This window comes from Piliocolobus tephrosceles, chromosome 7 (genome assembly GCF_002776525.5).
Source record: "Piliocolobus tephrosceles isolate RC106 chromosome 7, ASM277652v3, whole genome shotgun sequence".
Classification (NCBI taxonomy): Eukaryota; Metazoa; Chordata; class Mammalia; order Primates; family Cercopithecidae; genus Piliocolobus; species Piliocolobus tephrosceles.
The window spans coordinates 95,224,145-95,246,031 of record NC_045440.1 but is presented as its reverse complement, the minus strand read 5'-3'; the positions used below and the strand labels follow the sequence as shown (position 1 = coordinate 95,246,031).

Sequence of the window (21,887 nt, the reverse complement as noted above, 5' to 3'; positions counted from 1 at the left end):
CAGGTTGCCAAGCGAGGAGAAATGGGCAGCTAATGGTTAAGACTCAAACTCTGTGATGGCTTACATGCAAACATTTTTAAAGATGGGGAGGCAGAGGTTACAGGCAAAGTCATAAATCAGTGCATTATTGATTTGGCCTAAAAAGGTGAGACATCTTGAAGTGGGGGCTTACGAGTCATAGGTGTATTAAAAGATTCTCTGATTTGGGATTAGTTAAGGAAGTGAAGCTTTGTCTAAAAACTTGGGGTAGGCAGAAAGGAATGTTGAGCTCTGGCCTGTGGGTATGACTTCCTCCAGCCGTCTGAATAAGAAATTTAGAAAAAAGAATAGCAGAGTTTAGTCCTGTTTCCCCTAATGTGAGGTGTGTGTGTCAGTAGACACATTTGGTGGGGGTCTGGATTTCTGAAAAACAACTCAAGGGCATATGTTAAGATGTTACCTTTAGTTTCTATAGGGAACCAAACATTTTGTCACTCTAACTTCCCTCACCATTATTTTAAGCTATTACCTTCTTGCTAATCAGATTGCTCATATACTTCTCAGGGCTAGCTGGGTGCCTGGAATTTCCTTTGAAGGAACTGAAGATTTTCCTTTGTTTCTATGCTTGGGGGGCCAGGCAGGCCCCTAAGAGGGGTTCCGGCTGCATCTCAGTTGTAGTTTTGAGCTATTTTTATATTTGGGGTGATTGTAATTAGATTCATAGATAGTTACTGTTTTGGGTATTTTTCAGGTCACCACTGCTGAATATGAGACGATCTGCAGCGCCAAGTCAGTTGCAGGGAAATTCCTTCAAAAAACCAAAATTTATACCTCCAGGAAGAAGTAATCCAGGTCTGAATGAAGAGATTACAAAACTGAATCCAGATATAAAACTATTTGAGGTAAGACAAAAAAGGGCTTATAATATAGATAATATAGAGAAGCATGTATGTTTAAGAAAATGCCATTTAAAGAGTTAACAATATTTTCTGCCTGTTGGAATTTTCAGTATCTCTGAAAACATCTTCTGAAAACCTTGGAAATGAACATTACATAATTTTTTTTTTAAAAGGAGTAACAGGATGGGCACAGTGGCTCATGCCTGTAATCCCAGCACCTTGGGAGGCAGAGGCAGGAGGATCACTTGAGCTAAGGACGTCAAGACCTGCCTGGGTAACATAGTGAGACACCGCCTCTACAAAAAACAAAAATTTAGCGGGGTGTGGTGGTGTGCACCTGGAGTATCAGCTACTCAGGAGGCTGAGGTGGGAGGATCACTTGAGCCTGGGAGGTCAAGGCTGCAGTGAGCTGTGATTGTGCCACTGCACTTCAGCCTGGGCAACACAGCAAGACCCTGTCTCATTCAATCAGTCAGTGGAATAACATGTACTTGGGTCTATAAAATAAACTTTTGGTGATGGTAAGTAAGTACCTCTTTGAGGGAAGGGGTGGAGATTCTAATCAGTGTTCTTTTTAAAATTAGCACATAAGTAAGTGAAAACTTCTTTAAGGTGATTTAAAGAGAAAAAATACATAATGATTTGTATCACTATTCCAAACATTTCTTCTCATTTTTATCTATGAAAAGTGAATACTGGCTGGGTATGGTGGCTCACGCCTGTAATCCCAGCAATTTGGGAGGCCAAGACAGGCAGATCATCTGAGGTCAGGAGTTTGAGACTAGCCTGGTTAACATGGTGAAACTCCATCTCTACTAAAAATACAAAAACTAGCCAGGCATGGTGGTGCGTGCCTGTAATCCCAGCTGCTCCAGAGGCTGAGGCAGGAGAATTGTGGGAACCCGGGAGGTGGAGGTTACAGTGAGCTGAGATCATGCCACTGTACTCCAACCTGGGTGACAGAGCAAGATTCCGTCCCCGCTTAAAAAAAAAAAAAGTGAATACTGGAAGCAGTTTTAATGTGTCTCATTTACTATTAAGAAAAAGGATTGTTTTGGTCTTAGGTCTAAGATCAAAGGTGTTAGTATATATGAAAGGTATATAAAGTATAAAGAAGGCATATAAAATGGAGAATTCACACTGCCTACTACTCTGCAATTCCCTGATCCTTTTATGCTATAGGGATTAAAGTCTATTAATTTTTTCCCTCTTCTTTTTTATTGTGGTTAAGCATATATAACATAAAATTTGCCATCTTACCATTTTTAAGTGTACAATTAAGTGGCATTAATGACTTTCACACTGTTGTGTAACCATCACCACAATCTGTTTCCAAAACTTTTTCATTACCCCAAACGGAAACTCTGTACCCATTAAACATTAACTCCCTGTTCTCTCCACTCAGCTCCTGGTAACCACTATTGTACTTTCTGTCTCTATAAATCTGACTGCCCTAGGTACCTCATGGAAGTGGAATCATACAATATTTGTCCTTTTGTGTCTGGCTTATTTCCGTTAGTGTAATGTTTTCAAGGTTCATCCATGTTGTAGCATGTATCAGAACTTAATTTGTTTGTATGGTTGAATAATCATTATGTGGTTTTACCACATTTTGTTTATCCATCCATTAATCGATCTGATGCATGCGTGGGCAGTTTCCACCTTTTGGCTATGGTGAATAATGCTGCTGTGAACATTGGCATCCAAGTTTCTGTTTGTGTTCCTGTTTTAGTTCTTTTGGTTATAACTAGAAATGAATTTGCTAGATAATGTGGTAATTCTGTGTTTAGCTGTCTGAGGAACCATCAAACAGTTTTTCATCGCTGTACCATTTTATATCTCCATCAGGAATGTGTGATGGTTGTAGTATCTACATCCCCAGGAGCACTTGTTATTTTCCATTAAAAAATTTTTTTTTTATTATTGGCATTTCAGTAGGTGCAAAGTGGTATTTCATTGTGGTTCTGATTTGTATTTCCTTAATTACTAGTGGTGCTGAGCATCTTTTCATGTGCTTATTGGCCATTTGTATATCTTTGGAAAAATGTCTAAGGCCTTTGCCTGGTTTTTAATGGTGTCTTTTTTTGTTGAAAAAACCTTCTAATTTTTGACTCTGCTTTTTTTGGTCTGTATGTGTTTGTTTTATGGTATATTTCTTTACCAAGTAGATTGTTTAGCACTTACCAATGTAAAAATTCTGGCACACTGTAAGGAGAAAACATAGGCTTTTTTTTCTTAATAAGGTTTTTCTTTCTTTCCTTTTTAAAATACAGCTTTATTTAGGTATTGATAGAGTTTGGATATTTGTCCCTTCAGAATCTTATGTTGAAATGTGACCTCCAGTGTTTGAGGTTGTCCTAATGGGAGATATTTGGGTCATAAGGGATGGATCCTTCATAAATGGCTTGGTGTTGTTTTCATGGTAATGAGTGAGTTCTCGCTGAGTTCACATGATATCTGGTTGTTTAAAAAGTGTGGCATCTCCCCTCTCCCTCTCTTTCTCTCCCTCTTGCCATTGAGACACAGGTTCCACCTTTACCTTCTGCCCTGATTATAAGCTTCTGGAGGCTGTCATCAGAAGCAGAAGCTGGCACCATGCTTCCTGTACAGCCTGCAGAACTGTGAGCCAAAATAAACCTCTTTATAAATTACCCAGCCTCAGGTATTCCTTTATAGCAATGCAAACTGACTAATACAGTTATAACTTAAATACCATACAGTCTACTTACTACAACTCAGTGGTTTTTAGTATATTCACAGAATTGTGCAACCATCTCCACAGTCAATTTTAGAACATTTTCATGACACCAAAAGAAACTTTTTATTGGTAATTTATTTCTTATTGCCGAAATATCAGTTTTCTCTTGCTGCTGAAACAAATTACCACAAATCTAATGACTTAACACAAATAAATTATCTTATAGTTCTGTAGGTCAAAAGTTCAACACAGATCTAAGATCAAGGTGTTGGCAAGGGGCCTACATTCACTTCTGGAGATTTTAGAGGAAATCTGTTCCCTAGCCTTTTCCAGCTTCTGCAGATCACCACATTCCTTGGCTCATGGCGCCCTTCTTCCTTTTTCACAGCCAGGGAAGCATGTTTGAGTTCTCATGTTTCCTTCTCTTTGGTTTTCTGCAGCTAGAACTCATTTGATTAGGTTAGGCCCAACTGGGTAATCCAGGATCATCTCTCTATTTCAAGGTCCTGGTCCTTAATCACATCTGCAAAGTCCTTTTTACCACATAACAATACATTCACAGATTCTGGGGATTAGGGTGTGGACATCTTTGGGAGCCATTATTCTGCCTACCACACTGAATAATCTGTTGTTTTAATATGCCACATTTTATTTATTCATTAGTTAATGGTCATTTGGGTTGTTTCCACTTTTTAGCAATTATGAATAATGCTCATGAACGTTTGTGTACAGATTTTTGTGTGGATATGTGTTTTCATTTCTTCTCCCTCCCTCCCTCCCTCCCTTCCTTCCTTCTTTCCTTCCTTCCCTCTCCTCTCCCTCTCCTCTCCCTCTCCTCTCCCTCTCCTTTCCCTCTTCCCTCCCCTCCTTTCGATAGGGTCTTGCCCTGTTCCCTAGGCTGGGCGGCTCACTGCAGCCTCCACCTAGTAGGCTCAAGTGATCCTCCCACCTCCGTCTCCCTAAGTAGCTGGGACCACAGGCGTGTGCCATCATACCTGGCTAATTTTCAAATTTTTTATAGAGATGGGTTCTGCCTATGTTGCCCAGGCTGGTCTCTAAGTCCTGAACTCAAGCAGTCCTCTCCTCAGCCTCCCAAAGTGTTGGGATTACAGACGTGAGCCACCATACTTGGCCATGTTTTCATTTCTCTTGAGTGTACTCCTAGGAGTAGAATTGCTGGATCATATGATAATTCTATGTTTAACCTCTTAATGAACTGACAGACTCTTTTCCAAGCTGACTGCACCATTCATTCTTACCATCAGTGTATGAAGGTTTTAATTTTTCCAAATCCCTACCAACACTTACTATCTTTTTGATGACGGCCATACTAGTGAGTGAAGTAGTACCTCACTGTGGTTTTGCCTTGCATTTCTCTGATAGCTGATATGGAGCACTTTTATGTGTGCTTATTACCCATTTGTGTATCTCTTTGGAGAACTGTCTTTTTTTTTTTTTTTTTTTAAGGCAAAGTCTCACTCTCTCGCCCACACTAGAGCCCAACCAATATTTATTTATTTATTCATTTATTATTTTTGAGATGGAGTCTTGCTCTGTCACTCAGGCTGGAGTGCAGTGGCACGATCCTGGCTCACTGCAACCTCTGCCTCCTGGGTTCAAGCGATTCTCCTGTCTCAGCCTCTGGAGTAACTGGGACTAAAGACGCCCGCTGCCACACCTCTCAGTACAATTTTCAGTACAAAAATTGTACTGAAAATACAACTTTTGTATTTTCAGTAGAGTTGGGGTTTCACCATGTTGGCCAGGCTGGTCATGAACTCCTGATCTCAGATTATCCGTCTGCCTTGGTGTCCCAAAGTGTTGGGATTCCAGATGTGAGCCACCATGCCCAGCCAAGATTTGTTTTTTGATGTAGTGTCTAAGGATTAATTCCAGACAAAAACTCTGATTTGCTATTTTTTTCTTATAATTCTATAAATAAATTAAACATTTTACTTTTTAAAGCTGAAGTGGGCATTTTTGAAGTTATACAGCAATTTTAAGCAAAGTAACATGAGAAGCCTAAAAGTATTAGGCTTAGCAGTCAACTCTGCCATCTTTTTACTTTGTCTGTTACATTCTTAACTTTTTGTTCTTAAATTATTTCTTATCTTAGATTGAATTAACCTATAGTGAGAAAGTATTGCTTTGGTGACTTCAGTGGTTTTTACTTGATTGGTCTGATAAATACAAAATCTGGGACAAATTGAACATCAAAGAAATATACTAATGGATTATAACCCATTGAATAATATAGGAGTTGGAATCCATACTAATATATGAAAATAAATGAATAAATAAATAAATGAAGAGTAAGCTCTTCCTTACAGTGGAATGCTGAAGCATAGAAATAGAAGTAATGATGGTGTTAGAGAGTCTCAGTGGATGCCGAAACTAGTGGGTAAATGTTCAGTGAGGAAATAGGATATTTGAATATACTCAAGTATCTCCTCACAACATACTTTAAAAAATGACAAAGGGAAAAATACTTTGGCAAACACCACCTTAATCAGCGATCAAAGTTAATACCTCTAGTAATGGAACAAACCTATATTATGTACCTCCTAATATGATGAACTGTTGTATTCTTGCCCCAAATTCACAATCTGAAACTAATCATAGGGAAACATCAGACAAATCCAGATTGAGGGATATTCAGCAAAATAACTGGCCTGTAATTCTGAAATTTCAAGACCAGAAACAATAAATAAAGTTAGAGATTAAAGGAAACTAAAGGAACATAGTGACTAGATGTAATGTGTGATCTAGGATAGGATCCTGATTTGGGGAAAAATCTGTAACAGACATTATTGGGATAAGTGTCCAAATTTGAACATAGACTGTGGATTAGATACTAGTATTGTACCAGTATTAAATGATCAATTTTGGTAATTTTTCTGTGATTACGGAAGACAGTCTTTGGAAACACACCTTGAAGTATTTAGAGGCAAAGGAGCATAGTGTCTGCAGTTTACTCTAACGTGTGTGTGTACACATATACACAGAGCAAAGGGGGAGAGAGGGAAATGGAAGAAAATGTAAACAAATGGTTAATGTGGGTAAAGGTATCTATCTGGGAATACTATTTTTGGAATGTTTCCATGAATCTGAGATTATGTCAAAATAAAATGTTGCAAAAAAGAAAATTCATGATCTTCATTAGTTGACTTACTTTAAAATCTGATCAGATATAAAAAATAAAAAAAAAGATTTTATCAGATAGGTTTTTTTTGGGATGTTTGTTTACTAGCCATGACGTTTATTAAGATGAGTATTTATAGTAACATGACAACTTTGCCTGTTGTGAGTTTCTATTATTTTTAAAAAATTCTGTCTACTGTGGTGGACAGAAAAAAATGGCCCTTTAAACATGTTCATGTCCTGATCACTGAAATCTGTGTTACCTTACATGGCAAAAGAGACTTTGCTGATGTGATTAATGTAAAGGACCTTGAGATGGGGAGGTTACCCTGGATGATATGAGTGGGCCCAATATAATCATAAGGGTCCTTGGAAGTGGAAGAGGGACAGGGAAGAGGATCACAGAAAGAGATGGTGATCAGGGAAGCAGGGGCAGAGAGATGTAACATAGCTGACTTTGAATATGGAGGAAGAGAGCTAAGTCAAAGAATTTGGGTGGCTTCTAGAATTTTAAAAGACAAGGAAATATATTCTCTTCTGGAGCCTCCAGAAAGGAACACAGCCTTGGTGATAACTTTGATTTTAATGCAGTAAGACCTAAGCCTGAGTTCTAACTTAGGAAACTATAAAATGATAAATTTGTGTTGTTCTGTGCCACCAAATTTTTGGTAATTTGAGACAACAGCAATAGAAAACCCATACATATACAAAAAAAGAGAAAACAGCATATAATGAACTTCCTTGTCCATATTACCTAACTTCAACAATGGAAAATGCATGACTGATCTTTTTTTTTCTTTTTCTTTTTTGAGACAGTGTCTGGCTCTCTTGCCCAGGCTGAAGTACAGTAGTGTGATCTCAGCTCGCTGCAACCTTGGCCTCCTGGCCTCAAGCCATCCTCACACCTCAGCTTTCGAAGTAGCTGGGACTACAGGAACACCCCACCGTGCCTGGCTAATTTTTGTATTTTTTGTAGAAACTGAGTTTCACTATGTTGCCTAGGCTCGTCTCAAACTCCTGTGCTCAAGGAATCTGCTTGCCTTGGCCTCCCAAAGTGCTGGGATTACAGGTGTGAGCCACCACGCCTGGCCGTGACTGATCTTGTTTCATCTTTTTTTTTTTTTTTTTTTTTTTTTTTTGAGACGGAGTCTCGCTCTGTCCCGCAGGCTAGAGTGCAGTGGCGCAATCTCGGCTCACTGCAAGCTCCGCCTCCCGGGTTCACGCCATTCTCCTGCCTCAGCCTCTAGAGTAGCTGGGACTACAGGCACCCGCCACCACGCCCAGCTAATTTTTTGTATTTGTAGTAGAGATGGGGTTTCACCGTGTTAGCCAGGTTGGTCTCGATTTCCTGACCTTGTGATCCACCCGCCTCGGCCTCCCAAAGTGCTGGGATTACAGGCATGAGCCTCTGCGCCCAGCCTAATTTTTTATTTTTTTGAGACAGGGTCTTGTTCTGTCACCCAGGCTGGAGTACACTGGTGCATTCTTGGCTCACTGCAATCTCTGCCTCCTGGGTTCAAGTGATTCTCCTACCTCAGCCTCCTGAGCAGCTGGCATTATAGGCGTGCACCACTGTGTCTGGCTAATTTTTGTATTTTTAGTAGAGATGGGGTTTCACCATGTTGGCGGGGCTGGTCTTGAACTCCTGACCTTAAGTGATCCGCCCACCTCGGCCTCCCAAAGTGTTGGGATTACGGGCGTGAGCCACTGCGCCCGCCCGGCCTCTTGTTTCATCTTTATTTTTCCACTCCAGCTCGAGTCCCTCCCTACTTATTTTGATGCAAATTCCAGGAATATTTTTTCATTTGTAAATTTTTAGAATATGTCTCTAAAATATAAGAGCTTTTTAAGGCTGGCTGCAGTGGCTCACCCCTGTAATCTTAGCACTTTGGGAAGCCTAGGCAGGAAGATGGCTTAAGGCCAGGAGTTCAAGACCAGCCTGGGCAACATAGTGAGACCCCCCATCTCTACAAAAAGTAAAAAACATTAGCTGGGTATGGTGGCACATGCTTGTAGTTCCGGCTACTAGGGAGGCTGAGGTGGGAGGGTCCCTTGGGCCCAGGAGTTGAGAAGGCTGCAATGAGCTGTGGTCGTGCCACTGCACTCTTTCAGCCTGAGTACCAGATTGAGACCCCATATCTTAAAAAAAGAGGTAGGGGCTCGTTAACAAAACCCAACATAGTGACATTACCATTATCTCACCTAAAAATATTTGAGTATTGATTTTAGTATTGAGAAATTTAACAAGAAAAAGTATTTTACTATGAGAATGGCATGTTATGATTTAAAAACTTCTGATATGTTGTTTAAAATATACTATAAGCATAATTTTTCGTTCTGTCATATCTTTCAGTTTTTAGTAGCGTAATTTAAAATAGTTCTAAAGACAAGCAATAAAAATTAGACTTTAATTAATTAATTATTATTTTTTTGAGATGGAGTCTCCCTCTGTCTCCCAGGCTAGAATGCAGTGGTACAATCTTGGCTCATTGCAACCTCCGCCTCCTGAGTTTAAGTGATTTTCCTGCCTCAATTTCCCGAGTAGCTGGGATAACAGGCACTTGCTATGACGCCAGGCTAATTTGTGTATTTTTAGTAGACAGTGTTTCACCATGTTGGCCAGGCTGATGTCAAACTCCTGACCTCAAGTGATTCACCCGCCTCGGCTTCCCAAAGTGCTGGGATTACAGGCGTGACCCACCATGTCTGGCAGATATTAATTTATTTTTAAATATCTAGTTCTAATTTTTATATATATATATGTAACTGGTAGCTCGTATTTTAAATTAGAATCTTTTATGTAAAAATACAGAAAATTAGGTTTGATTTCTGATTTAAATATATATTTGTTTCTTTTAGGGTGCTACAAATAATAACACCTTTCTCCCATCACAAAGTGATCCTAGAATATGCAGTTTAAATCTGCCTAATGAAGAAAGTACTAGAGAAATTAACTACATAGATAATTGCAGTGGAAAATACTGTTTTGAAGCACCTACACTGGCAACATTAGATCCACCTCATACAGGTAAGACTGCTTTTTATTGATAAGGTTTATGCTTAACCAATAGTATTATAGTATTATTTAAATGATGATTCAAGAATGAATATGTTATATTAGAAAACTGTTGATGTAATACCACTAGATTGTTGGTAGTTCAGGTTTTTTGTTTTCATAATTTATCTTTAGTGATTGGATTAATAACTGTGTGATTGAAGTGTACTTTATAGTAGATGTATGCTTAAGACTGTTTATTATAAGCTTGGTCAAATGTGATCTTTTCCTCAGGCACCAAGATTGTGTTTAAAGATAGGATTAAAAAATTTTTTTTCTAAAAAGCACGTTAATGGGACTAAAATTGGAGAGTTGAACTTGAAATTAGTTAATTGTTAATTCATTAGAGTCTGGAGTACTTCAAATAAGAGTTGAATTATTAAGACACATACTTGCATGAAAAGCAAGCATTTAACAAATGCTCCATCCCTATATTGTTGAACTGAGTTAAAATAATGATTATGGTTCTTTTTGTATCTGTGAGAGATCACTATTTGTTAGATAACTAAAAAAAAAAAAATAAAGATGGTTCATAGATGTTTATTTGGTCTTGTGAAAGCCATCATTGGACTGTTTTTCCAAATTACATTTTATTCATATTTTGGTTGAATGAACAGATTCAGCCATCCGGCCCCATCTGTTGGGCTACAGAATAGTAACTGCCATCCTTTTGGTACCAGTGCAAATCGACAAAGTGCCCTAAGCACTTAACCATTTTGAAGGAAGTTCTTGGACTTTCTGATGATTAATGAATTTTACCTGTGAATAGGTTTGTATCTTGTTGGGACAGAAAGGAATTCTGTATTTACCTAACTGGCCATTGTCTTGGTGCCATTTATGTGCTCCTCATAACTTTTCAAAAGCTGTGACTAGTGTCAGAACAAGGTCGAGAAAGACTTAAGTTGAGAAATAGGGTCGAGAAAGCTGCTCCTAGGAAGATCCCTAGGAACAGCTCTGGGCATGGCAGTTTAGCCGCTGCTTTATGTTACTGACTTGCTCTCCCTTCTTTCCTCCCTGTTTTCCCCACTTATTCCTTCCTTGCTTCTATCCTTGTTAGGTGACTATTCTGTTTTCCCAGGTTTTCTTTTCTACTTTAAGCCCGAGGTAGATAATGATACATGTATGCCCAGTTCTTTTCTAATTTCTTCATCAGAAAATGACATTTAGACTCTGGAATATAATACCTTTTATGTTACTAATCTTGGGCTTTATTTGTGTTCTGCTGTAGTTTCTCATTCTCTTCCCTGCTAAATTTGAGAAGGGAGTTAAGAGTTAAGATAAAATAAAGAGGGAGTTAATTTACTCAACTCCTAATCCCTTAATCCTTTCTCCGGTTAGTACATTCAGTGAACTGGGGAACCTGTGCCAACTTCCTGATACCCTCCTGTTTCTTGTTCAGAGAGAGGTTAAATTGGGGAAAAGAGCTTTATTTGAAATGTTTTGTTCTCTATGGTGGATTGTTGGAGAGGGATGTAGTATATAGAAAAGCATAGAGATGAGAGACCCGTTTAGTATCTACTCACCCTTTCACATCTTTTTCATTCTACATCTAATCCACCTTGAAATGAACTACAAATCTGTATGTCCCAGTTCAATAAAATATGTCTTTTTCCCCATCACCTTTTTATTTTGAAATATACCTACATAGTCTCAAGTTGAAAGAATGATCCAATTAACATCCTAAACTCACCAGTTACTAACATTTTGCCTATTTGTGTGCTTTCTTTCTTTCTCTCTGTGTAGATGCACTCCCCTCAACCTTTTGAAAATAAGTTGCATATATCATGCCACTTAACCTCTAGCCACTTAAGCACGTATTTCTTGAAATAAATGTTTTCTCCTGTATAACCACACATTGTTATTATACCAAACAGGATTAATAGTAATTAATAATATTTAGTTCATTGTTAATATCATTTTTGCTTAAGCTAGTTTGAGTTTGGTTTCTCTTTCAACTGAAAGAGCCCTGATAAATACATTTTCACTTTCTTGAATTCACTGGACACTTTGAGTCTTTTCATAATGCTATGTGTTTGCAGATAATATTCTTTGTGTGAAAATGAAGATGTAGGTCTACCACTAATGACTGCCCCCAAAGCTTAGGGAATGTGGTTTCTTTGGGGTTTGTGGTAGAAGGGCCATAGGGCCTACTTCTATCTTTTTTGATCCAAGCTCCACAGGTCTTTCTTTTCATGAACAATCTAGTTTTTGAGCCTGGGCTTTCAAAAACCAAATTTTGGGAGAGGGGAAATGTAGTGGCTTGAATTGTGTCTCCTAAAGATATATGTTAAAGTCCTAAGCCTTGGTACCTATGAATGTGACCTTATTTGGAAATAGGGTCTTTGCAGATATAATCAAGATAAAGTCATACCGGGTTAAGGTAGACCCTAAATTTAATGACTGGTGTCCTCATGAAGAAAGAGATAGAAACACGGAGGGAAAAAGTCCATGTGATGATGGAGGCAGAGATTGGAATAACCACCCCGATTGCTGGCAACCACCAGAGGCTAGAAAGAAGCAAAGAAATATTCTCTCTTAGAACTTTCTCAGAGAGAGCATGGCCCTGCTGACACCTTGATTTTGGACTTCTGGTTTCCAGACTGTGAGAAAATAAATTCTGTTGTTTAAAACCACCCAGTTTGTTACAGGAGTCTCTAAAATGAATACAGGAAGCCCCAGATCTCTTGGATATTCAGAGCTATGTAGTTTCTTTAGAAGAAGATAAAGTTTTTTTATTCTTTCTGATTCTTTCTCATTCTGAAGAACTGTGAGAGGAGACTATGCCATCTTCTGTTACCTGTTTACCTGAATCTCCTTCACAAAACTGTGACATACAAAGGCAGGAATGTCCTTTTGTTAAGGTTTTAAATCAAACTGCATGGATTCAAAAACATTTTGTGACTGAATGAAGAGATCCTGAGAAACTTATAGTTTTCTGTAGTTGAGTCCCTTGGCTGTCTTTGGCTTCACAGTGCTTCAGGGAAGTCAAGTAGCCACAAAGAGGCTATTGGAATATTATAGTTTAATGTTCCAATACAATAAATAACATATCATTTATGTTATTTTATAACATAAAATTCACCATTTTAATCATTTTAAAGTATACAATTAAGTGGCATTTAGCATATTTACAATGTTGTACAACTGTCAATTCTATCTAGTTCCAGAACATTTTTCTCTAAAAAGAAACCCCAGATCAATTAAACAGTCACTCTCCTTTATTTGCTTTCTGTCTCTATGGATATACCTATTCTGGATATACTATGTAAAGAGAATCATACAATATATAATCCATTGTGACTTTTTTTTTTTTTTAAAGTTAATGCATGCACATGGTAAAAAAAAAAACTTAGAAGGCATTAAGAATATAGTAAAAAGTCAGCCGGGCGTGGTGGCTCACACCTGTAGTCCTGGCACTTTGGGAGGCCGAGGCAGGAGGATGACCTGATGTCAGGAGTTTGAGACCAGCCTGGCCAACATGGTGAAGCCATACAAAATTAGCTGGGTGTGGTGGTGCAGGCCTGTAATCCCAGCTACTTGGGAGGCTGAGGCCAGAGAATTGCTTGAACCCAGGAGGCAGAGGTTGCAGTGAGCCGAGATTGCACCATTACACTCCAGCCTGGGCAAAAAAGAGCAACACTCCATCTCAGACAAACAAACAAAAAAAGAATATAGTAAAAAGTCTCCCTTCCCTGTTACCTAGCTATCTACTTCCCTTCCCCAGAGGTAACCAGTTACTAGTTTTTTGTATGTCTTTTTTGAAGTATTCTACATATTTGGAAACATATATGTATATATATATTTTTTCTCCTTCTAAATAATTGTTCACTAGCTTCCTTATTCTATACATTGTGTTTTTACTGCAACAGTATATCACTGAAATCTTTTTGTCAATACATTTAGAACTACTTTATTTATTTATTTATTTGAGATGGAGTCTTGCTCTGTCACCCAGTCTGGAGTGCAGTGGCATGATCTCGGCTCACTGCAACCTCCACCTCCGGGTTCAAGTGATTCTTCTGCCTCGACCTCCTGAGTAGCTGGGATTACAGGCACCTGCCACCATACTTGGCTAATTTTTTTGTATTTTTAGTAGAGACAGGGGTTCACCATGTTGGCCAGGCTGGTTTTGAACTCCTGACCTCAAGTGATCTGCCCACCTCAGCCTCCCAAGATGCTAGGATTACAGATGTGAGCCACTGCACCTGGCCAGAACTATCTTATTTTTAAAACTAATTCCATTGTGTGGATGTGCCAAATGTACTTAACTGATGTCTTAATAATGGATATTTAGTTTGTTTGGGATCTTTTGTTATTACAAACAAAGCTACAATAAATATCTATATAATATATACATATAGGATACTATATTCATAAATACCTTGGAGTAGGATACTCATCACAAGGTATGTGCCTTTACCTGTTTGATGGATAATGATAAATTGCCTTCTACAGAGGTTAGTACAGGTTTATACTCTCATCAGCAATGCATGAGGAATGCATTTATTATGTATTGTGATGCTCAATCTATATGTATGTATTTATATTTTTGATATTTGACAGTCTAAGTTAAACAATCTCATTTTGTTGTGCTTTCAATTTAAACTTTTTGATGTTAAAGATTATTTAAAAATTACAGAAAAAATTAAGGTTAGTAGGCCTGGTGTCGTGGCTCACACCTGTAATCCCAGCATTTTGGGAGACCGAAGTGGGTGGATCATGAGGTCAGGTGTTTGAGACCATCCTGGCTAGCATGGTGAAACCCCATCTCTACTAAAAATGCAAAAAATTAGCTGCGCGTGGTGGCAGGTGCCTGTAGTCCCAACCACTCAGGAGGCTGAGGCAGGAGAATGCTGTGAACTCAGGAGGCAGAGCTTGTGGTGAGCTGAGATGGCACCATTGCACTCCAGCCTGGGTGACAGAGCGAGACTGTATCTCAAAAAAAAAAAAAAAAAAAAAAAAAGCAAAAATTAAGGATAGTATAAAAAACTTTCACAAATTTAACATTTTGTGTGTATTGTATGTATATGTGTAATGTTTCAGAACTAGTTAAGAATAAGATACTGTCATGATGCCCCATCACCTGAAAGTTTTCAGTATGTATTTCCTAAACAAGGACAGGCTACTGTATAATAAAGTATAGAAGTACAACAGTCAAAATCAGGATATTAACACTGATACAATACTATGGTCTGAATGTTTCTGTTTCCCCAAAATTCATATGTAGAAACCTAAGCACTAATGCGATGGTATTAATATTAGGAGGTCAGGGCTTTGGGAGGTGACTGGGCCAGGAGGGTGAAGCCCTCATGAATGAGATTAATTCCTCTGTGAAACAGGCCCCAGAGAGTTGCCTTTCCTCTTTCACCATGTGAGGATACAGGAGACAGTGCCATCTATGAACTAGAAAGGAGGCCCTTACCAAATACTGAATCTGCCAGTACCTTAATCTTGGACTTCCCAGCCTTTAGATCTGTGTGAAATACGTTTCTACTGTTTATAAGCTACCCAGTTTATGGTATTTTGTTTTAGCGGCCTGAATGGACTAAGACAATATCCTTTATGGCAGAAACGAATTTAAAAATGAATAAACTTTTTTTTTCCTGCTAGACCAGGATATGTGTTGTATTCAGTCATTATGTCTTTTAGCTGCCTTCGATCTGGAACATTTTCTTAGTCTTTGCTTATATTTTGTGACTTTTTAAATTAAGGAGTACAGGCCAGTCATTTGTTGAATGCTTATCAGTTTGGGTTTGTTTGATATTTCCTTATAATTAGATTTAGTTTACACATTTTTGGCAGAAATATCACAGAAATAGTTCTTAATATATCATCAGAAGGCACATGATGTCAGTTTATCTCATTACTGGTGATAATAAGTTTGATTATTTGGATAAATTGGTGGCAGCAGGGTTTCTTCACTGTAAAATTATTTTTACCTTCGAAATTAGTAAGTATCTATGGAGAGTTACTTTGAAACTGCTGATTCTTACCTGAAATTTAGTACTATAATTGTTGCCAAATGTTAGTTTTCTCATTCCATCTGTATTTATTAGTTGGCATTCTGTTGGAAGGAAGAGCTTTCTCTTCTTCCCCATTTATTTGTTAATTAATTTTTATGGATTCATAAATGTCTGTTTTATTCAGGGGGTTATAAGGTCTTATTTATTATGATGCTCAGAGTGTCTCAGATTTGGCCAGTGGAGTCCCTTTACCAGGGCTCCTGTGTCCTTTTGACAATCCCCATCAATTTTTGAGCATTTTTGTGCTTCTGGCACAATAAGATCTTTCCTGTCCCAGGTCTAGAAATCATTCAAGAGCCCTAGTTCTTTTTTGGTGGAGAAGTGTATTTAAAAACCAAGAACTGACCACTAGGTGTATTCACTGATACTGCAGTGTTATTGCTTTTAGTTCTTCTAGCAGTCAAAACTAGGAAATCTATATATGATTACATCTATATTTATCTATAAATATTAAAAACCACCAGCTCATACCAATACCTCCAATTCTGATATAGTACCCCAGGATTCATTTTAGTTTGCAGCCCCTTCTTTCATAGTGAAAAATTTGGTTATTGTTATCTTAAATATATTTACCTATTAATTTCATTTCTGTTTAACCAGTCTTTCAAAAAGGGACCACATTTAATAGTAAAATTTTTTTTTTTTTTTTAAGATAGTCTTATTCTGGATTCAAGCAATTCTTGTTCCTCAGCCTCCCATGTAGCTGGGACTACAGGCGTGCACCACTACACTCGGCTAATTTTTGTATTTTTACTAGAGATGGGGTTTCACCATGTTGGCCAGGTTGGTCTCGAACTCCTGGCTTCAAGTGGTTTGCCCACCTCGGCCTCCCAAAGTGCTGGGATTACAGGCACGAGCCTGGCTGAGATTTTGTATCCTTATTAAAAGTGCTTATTTGAACAGAAGTTAGTTATACTTTTTCTCACAGAAACTATGACATGATAAAACTTCTTTTGTTTATATCTGACTTTTTTAGCACCATCATAAATAGAGTTTTTGCAAAATATTTGTGGATTGCTGAACTTTTCCTAAGGGCCTAAAATTCTTTGATATTCAAGTCAGTCTCTTTCCAAGTACCTATCATGTCAACCTTTTGCAAAATTTGCTATTTCATTTTGTAGTTGATTATCATGCAGTCTCAAAGAGACTTTGATATTATGGTTGAGGTTTAAGGGACATTTGAATAGAAACTGATTTTTAAAAATTTGTGACCAGTTGATTGGTGAATATGTTTTCTTTTCTAGTGACTCTTACTTCCTTATATAACAACCTAGACATAACTGCAAGGAATCAGATATTGAATATTCAGAGCCACTGTATCTTTTTCCCCATAGAAAATTCTCCACAGACAATTGAGTATTGAGAAGATCATCCTTTGTCCTTTAGGGCTCTTTTATGATGACTTGGGTTAGGGAATAAATAGGTTTTACAGCTTTTGGGTGTATGAGCATTGTTTCTGATCCACACTATTGGACAGTCAGTTAGTAGTCCAGTCTTCTGAAGAGGGGGAAACATGATAGGTGTATCTTTTTTCCTTTCAAAAATACACCATTGAAGATAATTCTCCCCTAACTAATTTGCCTTCTAGTTCTTATCCTAGTTATCAGGATAAAGAAGGGCTTTTGAGGAAACCTATACACCGGGACTGTTCTTTTGAATTCCTGCCGTGGATGGAAGTGAATAAGAATCAGGCTACTAAAAAAAGGTCCTGGTCACTTGAATATTGATTCTCTCATATGCAACCTTCCAAATCATCCTGAAGGATTTTTGAAACTACTGAGGTTGGATTATCAAATTCTCTCCAGCGTATAGAGCGTTTCCTTTTGTTTTGCAGACAGTCTCACTCTGTCACCTAGGCTGGAGTGAGTGATGCGATCCTGGCTCACTGCAACGTCTGCCTCTTGGGTTCAAGCGATTCTCCTGCCTCAGGCTCCTGAGTAGCTGGGATTACAGGTGCCCGCCACCACGCCTAGCTAACTTTTGTATTTTTTTTTAGTAGAAACAGGGTTTCACCGTGTTGGCCAGCTGGTCTTGAACTCCCGACCTCAGGTGGTCTGCCCGTCTCTGCCTCCCAAAGTGCCGGGATTACAGGCGTGAGCCACTGTGCCTGGCCGCCAGAATATAAAGCATTTATTTTTTAGATGGGTCACTCAAGGGAAGAGGCAACAACCTGATGATATGGATATTGAGCAGTAGTTAATCAACATGGGTTCTAGAGGGTTGTCTGTGTGTGTGGGGGGGGGGGGGCGGGGGGAAGGGTGTGGTATAAGACCTAATATTAAAGCTCAATTTAAAATATTTTTAAAATAAATTTTATTGTGCATAACTGAGGTTTACAACATGATGTTATGGGAGATATATATATGTGTGTGTGTGTGTGCATGTGTGTGTATATGCATGTGCACACACATACATATATAGAGAAACAGTAAAATGGTAATCATAGTGAGGCAAATTATTATTCATTACATATACTGTTTTTTGTGTGTGACCAGAGTACCTAAAATCTACTTAACAAAATGCCTAATACAGTTTTATTAACTATAGCCTTCATGTTGTACATTAGATCCCTAGATATCCTACATATCCACTACTTTGTATCCTCTGATGCATAACTCCCGATTTCCTCTCCCTCCTCCCCCACCACCCCACCTCTCTGTTCTGGTAACCACTGTTTTATTTTTTATCTCTGTATGTTTGGCCTTTTTTTTTTTTTTTTTTTTTAAATAACATTCCACATATAAGGTGAGATGCAGTGTTTTTCTTTCTGTGTCTGGCTTAATTCATTTAGCATAATGTCATCCACATCCTTTCATGTTGTGGCAAATGACAGGGTCTCCTTTTTTAAGGCTGAATGATATTCTATTTTGTGTATGTGTATGTGTGTGTGTATATATATACATACACACACACCATCTCACATTTTGTATTCCATTTATCTGCCAATGGATGCATTTATCTGGAGTGGACACTCCCATGATGCAGTGAACATGGGAGTGCAGATTTTTGAGATGGTGATTTCATCTCCTTCAGGTGTGTGCCCAGAAGAGGGATTGCTGGGTCATATGGTAGTTCTATTTTTAATTTCCTTAAGAACCTCCATAATGACTGCACCAATCTTCATTCCCACTAACAGTGTACAGGGTTCCCTGTTCTCCATACCCTTGCCAACATTTGTTATCTCCTGTTTCTTTTTGGTGGGAGAGTGGGGCGGAGGAGACAGGATCTTGCTCTGTCACCCAGGCTGGATTGCAGTGGTACAATCATAGCTCAATGGAAAGACAAAAACATAACCAAAACTGTAGAATAGTTGAAATAATAATGACATTCAGCCTCTACTTTTTGGAGAATAAACTGTCTTCCTATCTTGTCTTTCATTTGAATCCTCATTTAAAAACAAAATGTCAGAGAAGTGGTAATTTGAGCAAGGTAACATAGGCAAAGAAGAAAACACAAGGTAAAGAAAGAAAAAATAACCAAAAAGAATATATTTTTTTATATCAGCTAATATGCTTTTGGTTCAAGTATCAATAAAAATACTAGCTTATATAATTGAAGGTTTTTATTGGCATGTATAACTGGAAATTCCAGGCTTCAGGACTGACTGGTCTAGCAGTTTAAAGGATATCATCATGAACCCTATTTCTTTCTGTTTATTTCATCTGTCATCTGTAGGATTGGTTGCATTCTTAGACTGGCTCCACTCATGTTAAATGATGGATCCCAGCAACTACTGTGGCCAGACGCATTTTCTCATCCATCTGATGACAGGCAGATGATTCCTACTCAGAATCACTAAATAAGATTTTCTAACTTTGTGCTGTTACTGACCACTTTCCTGTGACCAGGGTTTTTTTCTAATCCCTGTCTTAGTTTGCCGTCTTGAAGAGGAATCCTTACTAGTTTCTGAGAATCCTCAGTGTACCAAACAGTCACATACTTTTCATCTCCTTCCTTAGAAGTGAGAGTTATTTCACCCAAATTTTCTGGCTGCTACACAATGAGTGAGCAGTGTAGTGAATATTGTGAGATGCCACCAGCAAACATAATGTTAACTATACTGATAAAATGATTAAGTAAAAGAATGGCTAAAATAAATAAGAGTAGCTTAGCAATGTTTTCAGTATACAAAATTCATCTAAAGGGCAGGCCAGCTTCTGAGACAGAGAGGCTCCTTTAGTTCAACATATTTTTACACCAAGGACAAGACTTGGCCAAACAGAGATCCTTAATAGAGAGCTGGGAGCTATTTTGTGAAGATATATGTAAATTTAGATTATATAGAGTAATTCTGTGATTCATATAGCATGGGTGGAGTAAATTTTGTAATTTGACTCCTTCAGTTTTGTGAGGGTTTTCAAGGTTCTTAAATCCCAGGTTTTGATTGTCTCGACTGCTTAACATCACAGAATATCACCACCAAAGCACAGTGATGAAGTGTGAGATATTTAAATGCTGTAACTGAGAATAACTCTTAGGGGTTGGATTTACCCTAGTTTTTGCCCTATTTTTATGTGGCAGATTTTTTTTTTTAAGTCTTATCTTCCTCTCACGTTGCATTGTGATTATATCAAACATAATCTTATATGCCTCTTCAGAGTCCCTTGGCACCATCTGCCTCGTAGAATTTTCTGCTGCCACTGGAGGCTAGCCAGTTGCTTCAACTGAGGAATGAGGGCCCTGTGCCTTGGTGGCCACCATCTAGCTAAATTTATGAACCATACGCTGGGAGGGTCTGGCTCCTCCTGCCACTTCCAGTCTTGGGTATAATACCACACCACATCCTGTAGGTAGCATCCTAAGCATCTGTGAAGGCCAGATGACACAAAATGGAAGTGCAGTGTACTTCAGGGTGGACTTTGACCAGTGGGAAATAGGAGACAGGAGGGAACCTGCCAGATAAATTTCTTTTTCCACATGGACTACTCTGAGGTATGGTTTCTTTTTTGTAGTCTATCAGGAGACATTCCACAAAGAGTACTCCAAGTGGATGCATTTGTTCAGTGACCTACTATATATTTTTATAGCTTCTTGTAAAATGGTAGCCAGCACTTTCCCTTGCTTTATATATTTTCTTGCCTCAGTTTACCTTCTCTTCACCCTTGATGCCCTGTGTATGCACCTCTCAAGTGAAACATCAGCATTTTAACCAGGCTCTGTTTGCCAGAGAACTGGGCGAAGACAAAGATTAATAAGGCATGTAATTCTTATCTGGACTTTTTTGGACTACCTCCTAAAATATAGAAAAAATTTTCTGTAATCACTGTACTTTTTGTGCCTTAAAAAAAGTTTGTGGAAAAACTACCCCACAATTATTCTTTACTATTACATCTAATTATCTAAGTTTTATTTGATAAATTTAACTTTGTTCAAACTTTGCACACTTTTGATGGCTAGAGTTTAAAATATACTACTTGCTATGTTTCCTTTTTAATGATAATTTTTGGACATTTTATGATACTTTAAAAAATCTTATATAAAAGTTGAAAGAATTTTTTATTGAATACCCATAAACCTACCATCTCAAGTCTACAATTAAAATTTTACTATATGTGCTTTATTATATATTTATCCATCAGTCTATATTAATTTTAAAAAAGGATTCTCAAGTTTCAGATATCAGTACGTTTTCCTCAAAATAATTCATGCAATTCATTAAGATTAATGTACTTAAGCCTATGTGTGGTGGCTCATGCCTGTGATCCCAGAGCTTTGGGAGGCTGAGGTGGGAAGATCGCTTCAGGCCAGGAGTTCAAGACCAGCCTGGGCAACATAGTGAGGTCCTATCTCTTAAAAAAAAAATAATTAATGTACCTAAATACATTCTCTTCAGAAAAATATCTAAAATACTGCAGATATAACTCAGCTGTTATTGTGGGTGCAATGCTTCAAATAAATGGTGTTATTCAGTATATATCTACCTACAGCTTTATCTTTGACACTCGTGAATAAAAAAATCGAGACACATTAAAGTGGTAAAAACAAAATTTATTCAGTAACTACTGGCAATAGGGGAAAGAGCTGAGCTCCATGATTTGTGCAGTCGTGACTGGGCCTTTTAAAGGGAGAATGAGGGAGTATGGAAAGTGGAG

At 38.1% G+C, this 21,887-nt stretch overlaps 1 protein-coding gene across 1 annotated transcript in view; it reads left to right on the top strand.

Annotated features, from left to right (window-relative positions):
- Window positions 1-21,887, top strand: part of RAD54B (RAD54 homolog B) — an 81,940-nt gene that overhangs the window by 6,487 nt on the left and 53,566 nt on the right. The window contains exons 2-3 of the mRNA XM_023222914.1: window positions 731-881; window positions 9,577-9,745. Of these exons, the coding sequence (XP_023078682.1) occupies window positions 747-881; window positions 9,577-9,745 (304 nt within the window). The 5' untranslated portion in view covers window positions 731-746. The remainder of the gene's footprint in view (window positions 1-730; window positions 882-9,576; window positions 9,746-21,887) is intronic.